This window comes from Epinephelus fuscoguttatus, linkage group LG1, assembly GCF_011397635.1.
Source record: "Epinephelus fuscoguttatus linkage group LG1, E.fuscoguttatus.final_Chr_v1".
Classification (NCBI taxonomy): Eukaryota; Metazoa; Chordata; class Actinopteri; order Perciformes; family Serranidae; genus Epinephelus; species Epinephelus fuscoguttatus.
The window spans coordinates 13042900-13055372 of record NC_064752.1 but is presented as its reverse complement, the minus strand read 5'-3'; the positions used below and the strand labels follow the sequence as shown (position 1 = coordinate 13055372).

Genomic DNA, 12473 nt, shown 5'->3' with positions numbered 1-12473 from the left:
ACTACTTTCGCAATTTTCATTTCCTCGTGCAATTTCAATACAAAAAAAAAAGTCTATAACATTGCAACATGCATCTCAATTTTTTTTTAGAAAATCTGCTATGAAATCAGGTATTTTAGGCCATAACAATCCCAAAAAAGCCCACGAAATGCTAGAGGGTCTGCATTTAAATTGCTGCACAATCTAACAGGAATACCATTGTAGTGTAGAATTATGGCTATATGAGCCCTGGTCAGAAATATGACTGAAGATTTTAAGTACTTTCGTAAAATATAAACTGTTTGCTGTTTTAGTACAAAAAATACTGGCCCTCAAAATGTAAATTATTCAAAGGACACCTAAAGGACACCTAGCATAAACCGTAAATGCTAAGCGAAAGGTAACTGGGTTTCTTTAGATTCTTCCAGGAATCTGAGTCCAGTTTTCTTTTGATTTCTACATGCCCTGAATGACTGAGAATCTCCGCAGAAACACTTCCCACAGTCTCTGTGTAATCTCTATGTAAACATTAAGTTGATTTACCTGGAGCCCCATTCTGACAGGGTTTATTCAAAAAGCCTTGAAATCCAATATAATTCAAAACAAACTTTAATGAATAATGCAGTGAGTAACAAACCTCGGGAAACCTATTCACAGTCCCTTCCAGTGTAAAGTTAACCATCCCAGCAGGAAACCTTGGACCTGCAGAGCAGAACAGGAGCAACGGCAGAGCAACACTCCCTCCACTCCCGAGCAGCACTCGGTAGTTGATTCATTCTGCTGCAGCTCCTTCAGAAACACTAATAATGTGACGGGGACATCAAAGGCTCGCGGCTCTTTGAAGTGGAAGAGCCTTGCATCTCTGTGCCTGACCCACTGTTCCTCATTCAAGAGAATGAACAGGAGTTTGTGACATAAAAGATCCATCACTACTCTCTAAACAGACTGAATTCGTTTAGCTGTCAAGCACTCGAGTTATTCAGCTGGCGTGGGATAAAATGTGAGATAGTCTCAGGTAAACAGGCACTCAGATGGAAAATTGGAAGGTAGCCACAGATAGAATTATGGTGTTTGTTGTTGATATTTACAGGCTACCAGGAATATCCAACAAGATGTTTTGGCATATAGTTTTCTGATCCAAAGAGGTACAGGTAGACACATGGTTGGAAAAGTAGGCGTTTGACTGGACATTTATGGGCAGCGGGCTTTTGTCCAAGGCCATAAGGCTGATTTATAGCTGTGTGTTGGCTGCACACAGAGCCCACGCTGTAGAATACGTCATTGTGAGCATATACTTGTGTGGTGGTGTGTCTTTGTGGCTCTGCAGTGACGCCTCCAAAACACTAGTTGGCGATGGACTTTCTATGGAAGTGTGACTAAAACCTAAAGCACACATAAAACATGGCTTAACAGTGACAACATTAAACAAAAGCACAAAATGTGGCTCCATTATAACTCAGGGCTGCAACCAAAGGGGTGGCCAAATGTGATGTTAAAATGGGACTCAGACCACAGACTAAAAAAATAATGGACAAAGCCACCGTGAAGTTACCCATTGGTTTGTGGACTCTCGTTTGTTTGGAGCCTCGAGTTTGGCATTGTGGCCATTGCCGTCTTGGTATTTTGGAGCCAGAAGTGACCGTATTTGGACGAGAGGGTAAAGCTGTGTAGAAGTGAGGGGTGAATCTCACTGAGAAGGGTTCTATCGGCAAACAGCATGTCACTCAAAGCAGCTTGCTCTTAATGATTTGGAACTTTAAGCCTTGATAAATGTAAATAGCGGAGTTGTATAAAGAAATCGGCCCCCATACAGTTGTCATAAACGGGGGAAATTAGCCATAGATACCAAAACTGTTCTTTGTACCAGGCTGTAAACATGTTTATTTCAACTGTGAAGTGGGCATTTTAACATGATGGTCTATGAGAAATTGACTTGCTCTTGGAGCAGCCTCAAGTGGCCATTCAGAGAACTGCAGCTTTTAGCACTTCCATGTTGGCGTCAACATGATGACGTAACTATGTTAACAAGTGTTTGAGCAACACAGCGATTGGGTGATAATGCACCAGGTCACGCTGCTGAACACATCATTATGCACACAGTTTAAAGACAAAACAAATGTGTTTCCCACGTATACAACATGCTAACGTTATGTTGTTAGCATTAGCCTATGTTTATTTCCTGTTGCATAGATTAGCCTAGCATCTCACAGACCAAATTACACTTAAGACCTAAATGCTCTTTTGTTGGGGTTTTATTGTCCTCACAATTTTTTGTTTGTAGAATAAATAAAATATGTAAATCACAGCTTAGTTTTGGGGCACCCACTAAGCTCAATTCCACCCACAGCTCTTTGCTGCATGTCATTCCCCTTATGTCTCCCCCTTCACACTATATCTGTCCTATCAAATAAAGGGAAAAAGCCCCCGAAAAAATCTACCAAAAAAAGCTTTGTTTACACTGAAGGAAATGTTTTTCAGCCTAATCCATAGAAATAATGTCGATTCAACTCACAAGTATAAACCCTGCTTTAAGCCACCATAAAGACCAACAGAACTCAAATGGCTGCTTCCGACTGGTTGTGCTTATACCAGGAGACAAAGAAACATAGGAACAAAGCTATGGTATATGATCCTGTAAAAGTCAACTTCATTTTTAAGAAATTACGTTTGTTCGCACAGTTCTGTTGAAGCACAACACTATCTAACAACCTAATCAGATGTCTACTATCAGATATCACATCTCAACACTGATGATGCCATGGTAACGCTTATCTACTCAGCTGGCAGACAGAGCAAAGTGAAATAAAGTAGTTTCAGCTGTAACAACCTGTTTCACCCCTCTCCTTCAAACACACCTCGCACCTCGGTCAGTTATTACTGCTAACAAGAACCCACGAAACAAGACTTTGCCTTCCACCTTTAACTTCAGAGTTTCTGAACAAATCACTACAATGTCAAGATAGTTTTCAGCTGATTTGCCAAGTTCAAGACTTAAAATTTTTATCACACAGAATTTCTGAGATCTTGTTGAAGAAAGACAATCGCACACGGAGTTTAAAAAATCCAAGCTTCTAAAGGGAAAAACCAGATAGCAGCTCTGTTGTTTTAATTGGCATGACCACTGAGACTGAGGAGTGTGTTTAACACTCTCTAACCCAGAAACTGCTCATACTAAATAAAGCCACATTCTCAATGAATTACTGGGCTTAAGAAAATTACATCTCACAATTCAAATACACTATACACTGCACTGTATTTGACTGACTGACTGACTGACTGGGCAACAGGCCAAACAAACAACGACTGACCTCAGTGATGCGTGGGTTGGTGCACTTGACATTCCTGGCAGAAAGGTCCAGCCAGCGGCTGGCATAGGGGGAGATGGGAGGACAGTGCTGCTTCATGGTGCATCGGCCCTCGCCGCTACACCAGCCACACTGGAACTTCCTCTCCGCCCGCAGACACATGCCACAGCTGTCCCGCTGGGCACTGCACTTGTAGAGGTGCACTGTGGAAACACACAGAGGATATCTGGTCACTTAGATATCAATTAATGTAATGTATCCATATTAATGGTTTTGAAGAATATCAGGTTACAAAAGCTGAGGTCAACCACAGAGTATTCTGTAAAAACACCAGCAGGGAGTACGGTTCCTGCAGAGTCTTAAAATGTCTTAACATTCATTAATCAAAAACTTCTGTCTAGAAATAAGATCTAAGATCTAATAAGATCTGCCTAAAGGTTAAATAAATCTTTCATAAGTCTTAAAAATGCTTAGACTTGGTAAGCAGGATTTTATGAATTGCTTTTTTTATCTGTTGAGTTGTAAAATTTCAGAATAATCGGTAACGTCTGTTTTTCTTGAATAATTTATCGAGTGCCTTTTGCAGATCAGGACAGTGGAACCAACAGCACTCATATTTTGTGTCTGGCCAGGATGCTCTGAGCAGAGGATCCACTGTCTGTTAGCTAGCTGCCGCTTTACTGGATGACATAGGGAAGTGCTAATTCAACATACCTCGGCTATTTAACCAAGACTTTGCTGCATGGCTTTAGCCGGCAGTGCATACGAGGCTCAGTTAACTTTGTGCAAAAACTTTTTCAAACTCACGTTGGAAATCAAGGCAGTGGAATCCACACAACATTGCCAAGAAAACTCACAAACAAGCGGCAGATATTTCCCAGTTCTGCTCTACCTTTGTCTCCACCACAGGACAAAAAGTCATGTTTTCTGTTACAATAAAAATTTGGATAAATTCTTTCCTAACCCAAAGTAGCTGATGTTGGTTCATATCTTCTTTTTTGGTCAAGTTAGTCTTAAAATTTCAGTCAGGATGGCATTAAAAAGGTCTAAGAAAGTCTTAACTCCAACTTGCCTTTCGCTGTAGGAGCCCTGAATTACAGTTTGGTTTAGTCACACTGATCAACCAATCAGAACTGTAAGCACATATTAACATTTGATAAGAATATCTGTGCTGATATGTACATCATACAGGTTATGATGGTGTTTAGGTTTGTACAGCCACTTCTGTATATTTGAATAGTGTATGGTAGTTGACTGATGAGATTGTTTTTTATTTACGTTATTTATGTGTTGGAATACAAGTTATTTAGGCCAGCTGTGGTGTCGTAAGGCAGTTTAGTGCTCATGTGGACGTCGTCGTGCCTAAAAGACAACATGAAGTTTGTGTTGATTTGGATTGTAATAAGTTTTTGATTGTGTTATGCAGTGTTGAAGTATAACAACGGGTAATACGTGAGAATACAGTATATAGAAACAGGAAATTGAGCTGTAGTGGACCGTACGAGGTGTAAGTTTGGTCTGTTGTTTCCTTTTTGGATTCTCAATAAACCTTGTTAAATATTTTCCCTGCCTCACATGAGAACTGTGGATCTCCAGAAAAGAAGGAGAAACAAGAGTCAGAACCGAGACACCTCATAAACTAAGTAGCCTAGGAACTTCGGTATGTTGAAACGGCCACTACAAGAACACATTCTTAAACAGCAAGGGCCAGATGCATTAATGACATGCACGCACAAAAAGCATGCGCATGCCTTTTCCCACATTCAACCTGGTATTTATAAAAGAATATGAGGTGAGAATGTGTGCACCTCACGCATACAAGAGAACTCAAAGGCGCTTTTATAAAGTTAATTTCAAATTGATTAAGAGTGATGAATTTCATCATTCTTTTTATTTACACTTGAGCCATCATCTCGCTGTTAATGATTATGATTGTTTAATTTGGACCTGAACTTTGAAGCACTTTTCAAAATCAGTTTCAACATGAGCACCTCAAATGAATCATCATGACGTTTAATAATAATGATGATGATTTGAACTACAACGATGGTTCACAGAAACATGATGAATTAGTGGTGCAGGCGCTGCAAATATCCACAGGCATGCATGATGACAGCTGCTCTGTTGGAGAACTTCACTGACGCGACATGATTGGTGAAACTCCACTTCTTCTTTGTTGCTGTTCTCATTGACGGGTCTAGTGAATGTTTAAGGCCATTTCTGCATCCAATTAAGGTAGGGATGCACGGTATATATCAGGCAGGTAAATGGGGCATTTTTCTAATTATGCATTTTTCTGATAATTGAAATTATAGCCAATAAATAGTGCCGATAATATGAAGCCACACTGCTTTCATTGACTTAAAAAGGGCAGCATCTACACACCCTGACACATTGGCTGGTGGTACATGTACCTTTAAAACTTGGTTTGCGAACCACCAATAAACACAGAGAAGAAGAACAAAAACAAATGTAGCACGCTGTCTAGAGGGTAAAACATGTTGCGGTGTGGGCGTCTTTCACAGTTCCAGGGGAAGACAACAGGATTGCACCGAGGGTCTGATCTTCGACCACCCGACACAGATTAGATACACCGTCTCCAGAGTGTTAACACAAGCTTATTAGTGGCAGTGGCTAACATTCAACACCAAGCTTTTACAAGGCTTGACTCTGTTGTTAAACTTATTAATAACCGCTAGCCATGTGATGCTACAGTTAGCAATTATCTGCAGGTTATACACTTCTTAAAATACAAAAATGTGAAATTATCGGTTATCATATCGGTTATTAGCCATGACAAGCGGGTAGTTATTGGTTATTGGTATCGCTTGAAAAAAATCCATATCGGTGCTTCCCTAATTTATGGTGAACTGTGGGTATGGAAATGAGGCTTGTGTATGTGCACCCTGCTCTTTGTAAATCTAACAGAAATAATGCACATGCATACTTCTGTCACTGTGCATACACACAGTTTTTTGCATCTGGCCCCTGGTAGTTACAGTCAACTCCAAAATTAACTGGCTACGACCATGGGCATTCAACATGGTAATTCAATAAAATTAATAAAAAGCATGTTTGTTTAATTTCCTGCTCCCATGAATTAAGAAAAAATGCCACAGTAATCCAATAAAGCTTCTTCTTTGAAGTCTGCCTCTTACATCCTCTCTCTTGCAAGTAGCCTATATTTATGCCCATATAAAGTAAGTTACCTACGTAATGACAGGGCCTGTTAAACTTCATGGCCATCAGTGTGTATATCCTTGACTACAGGGAAGTATTTAACGTACAACCCACAATGACAACTGACAAACAACTTTTCTCGCACGATGATGGAGAGGAAACGGAGAGCAGCCGTGAGAGCCAAACTGAGCAAATATGAAGATTCACCCTTCACCCCCGCAGGGCACACAAGTGATTGGAGGCTTTTTGATAACACTCCCTGCTATTGTGAACTTTCTCTCAAGGCCCATCGGGAGCCTTGAAGCAGTCTCTGTGACCCATCTATCCCCTGTGGATTGAGTGCTTTACACTTCTCTGGCCTGGCAGTGATGGATGGCAGAGGCACCTTTAATCTTCTCGGGATTGTCGATGATGAAATTGCCGTTCCATACGATGGAGAGGTCCACTGCCAGGTCACTGATCTTCACACCCTCGTACATGTACTGAAAAGCAGAAACAGAAAGTGAGGGAATGTTGCAGTAAGTGGATCCTGGGAGAGAGAAAGTCAAAGTGAGGCAGAGGGTAGAGTAAAAAAAAAAAGAAAAAAAAAAGATATAGAGAAAGACAGAGTGGAGGAAAATGAGAGGATGAAAGGGCAGCAGAGAGACGAGGCTTTTAACCATCTGTCATTTCTGCCATGGTTGTCTGCTCCTCTCCTCTTTGACACGTGGGGACACAAACTCTGGCTGGGGTGGCCGATCATCCACATCTGAAGAAAATGGCCTTTTCATTCATTGTCACAGAGTAGCAAGGTATGCTTCGCATTGAAATTTAGCCTGCGATTTGCATTGTGCAGCAAAAATCACCTATATTTATGGCAAACCTGTGTCTTCCTGCCGGGAACATCATATTTACGCTCTTGTGAACACCTAGATGTTAGTCTGACAACATGCAGCTTTTCCTTCGCTCCTTCCCTGTCATTCTCCTCCTCTCTCATATGCTCTGCACCTTACCTCATCACTCACACTTTCCCTTTTCCTCTACTTTCTCCTCAGTATGCTCAACACCTCGGGCGGTATTCACTGATGTACCCTATGTACCTTGCCTACACAGCATCCAAGCTGTCTGCCTCACTTGACAGCTGTGAGACTCCCACTGGGAGTGTTTGAGGTCATACCGAGCTGTTCTGGCACTGCACGCTGGTGCTGTTGAAGCGCAGCGCCGTGACACGGTGGCTGACACCCTGCACGTGCACCACGCACTCGTAGCCTCGCTGGCCCGACTGCGGCTGGGGAAGGTTTCGGGCCCTCAGCGTGATGGGTCGGACCTCGCCGGCCGGAAGGAGGATTTCCCCAGAGTGTAGGAGCTGAGGGCAGTCCTGTGAAAATGGCATACAAACACACATCAGTGTACAAGTCAGCAAACATGTATTTTTTCATGTTGTCTCTGCTGCTAATCCTCAATATTACCCATGCATTATACATAAGTAGGATTTAAGTAACAAGTTTCCCCTATCCATAGTATCTATGTATCTCTTAGTGTGTGTCACTTTGTTTGTCCATCTATGTGTGTAATCTGTATTAATATATATGAATATGTTCTATAAACATGAAGGATTTATGTAGCACAGGGATTAATGGGGCAAACAAATCGCTAATCCAAATGTAATTTGCATTCATATACAACATGTTACACTTTCCACTACACTTAACTGTGTAAATAATTATTTATATACAGTAATAGTAATACTATTTACTCTTTGCAGCATTTTGTAAGCAGTCAGCTATTTTTAGCCAGTCTAGCAATGTAGCTCAAGGGATGCTAATGGCAGTTGGTCTCTCCACCACTTTGGTCCAGACTTAAATCTCTCAACAACTGCTGTCTGGATGGATTGGCATGAAATTTGGTTTAATATCCATGGTACCCACAGAATGATTCCTAATGACTAATGACACCACCATGAGATCAAAAGTTGTGTATTTCACTAAAATGTCTCAACAACTATTAATTAGATTGCAATGAAATTTGATGCAGGCATTCAAGATCCCCAGAAGGGATTCCTTAATTTTTCAGATCAATATTTCAATTGACCTTTCGCTAAGCCCCGCCCCTTTGTGATGTTCTGAAAGGTTGTCGGAGTTGTCTGAAGAAATATCATGTTTTTGGAAAAATGAAAGAATGATTCCAGAGAGAAGCAGACAGAGGGGTCTACAGTCTGTGTTTGAAGGATATATCCAGGATGTCAAACTGACTCAGCAGCAACAACAGGTTAAAAAGACAAAGATAGTTAGAAGCTAAAGCTGAACTATAGGCTACAGATCACAGTGTAAAAGTGAACCACCACATCACTGCTGATCGCCACACAAGACAATGAATATAAAGGGAAACTTTGCTGATATTGAACCAGCTGTGTGGCATCGCAGTGTATGCAGATGAACACTGTTTAGCTTCGCCTCCATGCTGCTGCCAGCACCTGGACCTCCACATCTCCGGGATTTTCCCGGGGGAAGTCAAACGTTCATCTGCACACACTGTGATGACACACAGCTGGTTGAATATCAGCAAAATTTCCCCGCTTCCCTTCACTGGTTCCTGTACAGCAGGGTCGGTCTTTGTTTCACTGTTATAATCATTAAAAAGCAAAAGCAGCATATGTATACATTCAGTAGGCTATATCTTCAGTAGCTAGCTAGCTAACCCTACACTTTTCAGGGTTTGATTTGGGTTTTGGAACAGGGAAGAAACGTCTGTCTTTTTCCAACCTCTCCAGGTAATGAGTATCATTAATACACGACGTGCCCCAGGCACAACATTTAGCTCCAAATCCACAAAACCAGCCTGGAAATGAAGGAAATCTGAAACGACTTCATTAGAGTCAATGGAGCACAGCTGTGTTGTTGTCGGACCCTCGTATGACCCAGAACAAAATATGAAAGTCTCTTAAGCTTCTGTTAATAATAGACCTTATTTAAGACATCTAACCAAAAACCTTTTCAAAAACCCACTAACTTTAAAACGAGGCAACAGGGAGGACTCATTCCTGCACCACTTTATTGCAGCTGCCCTTACAAAGTACGTACTATTGCATGAAGTATTCATGCAATTGGGGCATACTACTACGTCATACCATTGTGCCTTGAACTTTTAACCCTCTGGCTCATATATATATCTGTCTCTGTCCGTTGCACAAAATTTGAAGTAAAAAGAAAAAGTATGTGATTTGAAACACAGCAGATCTTACAAGTTATCACTAAACGTTACCTTGGAGATACAACAAAACACCATTCGCCGAGCTCGCCAGACACTGAGGTCAGCCCACTGAGCTCTGCTTTTGTTTCTTTGTAATGTATGCAGTTTTAACTTTTGGGTTATATTTGCATTCATTGTGTTTGTGATTGATTGACAAAAGTCATTGCGGCTTCTGTCAGCTGTCAATGAGCTGTCATCTGTCTGCAATCCAGTTGGTGTGTGGTATGTTCCGCTGTGCAGAGGATTGTTTGCTGGCTTGCATACTGCAAAATGTGACCAGATGCAGCAGGACATCCTGTTTTTTTGACACATTGCATTTGACGTACAATGTTTAAGAACATACTAAATCTTCTTCTGGCACGCTAAACTAGTCAGCTTGATTGTTAGGTGGAGCCCTATTCTGACATTTAAATCATGGATTGTTGCCTTTAAGGTAAAAATGTCACACGGGAACAGATAAATGGTGCTCCTGAAAGCTGCACTTTAATCAGCTAATGAAACTCTAACTCTCTTTACGTTAATGGGAATGTAAAGTACCTCTGAGGCGTTGACTCTGCCCTCCTGGAAGGAACAGCTGCTGGGGTCGTGGGTGCACAGGTTGCGGTATTTACACCAGTGGCAGCGAAAAGTGCTGTTTACACAGGACAGACACCTGCAAGACAAAATGAACACATTACTACACGGCCTGCGAAATTTTTAATAATGCGTCCCTGCATATTGAGTTGCTCTGCATTTAGAAAGTATGTTAAAAAAAAGGGATTAATCCCTCTTTATTTCTAACCCATCATCTACATCTTCCTCTCCTGGGTGAAGAAGATTAAAAAGGGGAGACTGATGAAGGATTATGGCTTTCTGCTGAATTTATCATGTCAGTGTGTTTCACTGAAAGATCAGATGTCCCCATTTTCTATGCAGACAGCAATGAATGGTAGTCCTTTTGTCATAGATGACAATAAATGACCTTAGGCATGAAGTGTTGGCAGGAGAGTTACTATCCAAGTGTCCCTGTCACTTAAAACACTCTTACTCCGTTAAGTAGTGTTATATAAAAGATGCACAGAGCATATACTGTACTGTCATTGTTAGATATACAGAAATCAGAGCTTTTTATTTCATTATTCAAGGCCTTTGCTTTATGTTTCTGATTTCTGACAGCAATCAAAACAGTACATTTCACCCCTCCATCTCTGGATTATATACAACATCTGGAATGAAAGAGACAACTGAATATTTGATGGGTAGAATTGCACAACATCTTTGGCTCCGATTCAGTGAACCGCAGCCAGTGGTCAGTGGATTAAAGTTGTGCTGAAACAACCCCGTTGGACCGGATTTAATCACATTTCGTTCGGCAAACAGGGAGCTGACTGTGATACAACTTTGGGTGGAGAACTGAGAGGTGAAGAGATGAGAGAACAGACATGGGTGATGCACAGCTGTTGATATACCAAACAGAGCAATTGGAGAGCTGAAAATTGAACATGTCCTATTTTCCTGTGGGGGGCCAATGCAGGCTTTGCTGTGTGTAATAGAGGTGTACCACTGTACAGAAAAGAGATCTGTGCACCGTCAGAGTCTGTTCTCCTGGATTTGGCCGTGCAATAAGATGAAACCATGAGGAAACTATAAAACCCACTAGCAGCACTCCAATACTGCGGCTCATAGCAAAGTACAAATGCCAATAAATGTAGTGCAGCACCATTAAATTTTGATATTAATTAGCTGCCCAGGGCCAGTGTGGACATAAAAGTGTGTGTGTGTGTGTGTGTGTGTGTGTGTGTGTGTGTGTGTGTGTGTGTGTGTGTGTGTGAGAAAGAAATTTGGGGGGTTGGGTATTAATAGAACCGGACTGGCAGGGAGCTGCAAACACTGGATAATTAATTATGGAGGGTGATGTGATGCTGAGGTGATGGTGGTGGTGGGGGTGGGGGAAGAGGTGCTGGGTTAGGAGGGTGTTTGGTTTGAAATATTAATCACAGAGGTTCACAGGGTCACTCTGCAGCTAATGGAGGCCGTATTGGTGTGGGGTGCATGTGATGAGCTTCCGACTGTTTCTCTCTAATGGCTTAATATGGTTATATTAGGGCATTCATGTCGCAGTCAAAGAGCATTTGGAATAGGTGGCATGTGTATCCACTGTGGGCTAATTTCCAGGGTTCAGCAGTGAATACACCATCAATCAAATGTTCCCTCCCAGAGTGAACTTATTGTATATCCCTGAATCCAGCTTTTATATGCTCATGGTTGAGTATAATTAATGGTACAGTTAAAGGTTAGTGAAGTGTGCGTGAGAGTTCAAATCTTTCTAAAACCTCAAAAAAAAAAGAAAGGAAATATTACTTTTTCTCTCTCAACCAGGGGCGGCTTGTGAGAAAACAGGACCCTAAGCACAGATATGCAAAAGGCCTCACCACTTCTCCTACATATGAGCAGGACACACAGAATTTATATTTGTTTAGCCTTTTTTGTTGTTGTTTTCAATCACTTTTTAGTCATTATGGGTCTTTTTGTGGTCCTTTTTTGTCTCCATGTGGTTGTTTTGTGTCTCTATAGCCCCTTTTACGCTGCCTCTTCAAGGCAGCAAAGTCATGGCGTTATGCCTCCTTACGGTCCTGTATAAACGGTACAATCACAGAATGGGACGACAGAGTAATCACGCCTTTCAGCCGGCGTCAGAGCTAGTAACAGTGCTGAAACGAGATCTGTATAAAAGGGACAGCTGGCAAGACGGGATCATGGGCAGCACTGTTGTGACATTTTGATGACAGGATATGTGTGACC

The 12473-nt window shown here is 41.6% G+C and overlaps 1 protein-coding gene and 1 long non-coding RNA gene across 2 annotated transcripts in view; one reads left to right on the top strand and one right to left on the bottom strand.

Annotated features, from left to right (window-relative positions):
- The window catches only part of LOC125888076 (uncharacterized), a 200525-nt gene that overhangs the window by 102873 nt on the left and 85179 nt on the right, over positions 1-12473 (top strand). The window lies entirely within an intron of this gene.
- LOC125901797 (plexin-A2-like) overlaps positions 1-12473 on the bottom strand; it is a 138618-nt gene that overhangs the window by 49501 nt on the left and 76644 nt on the right. The window contains exons 9-12 of the mRNA XM_049598119.1: positions 10230-10344; positions 7621-7821; positions 6850-6946; positions 3288-3487 (exon numbers count right to left, since the gene is read on the bottom strand). Coding sequence (XP_049454076.1) covers positions 3288-3487; positions 6850-6946; positions 7621-7821; positions 10230-10344 — 613 coding nt within the window. The remainder of the gene's footprint in view (positions 1-3287; positions 3488-6849; positions 6947-7620; positions 7822-10229; positions 10345-12473) is intronic.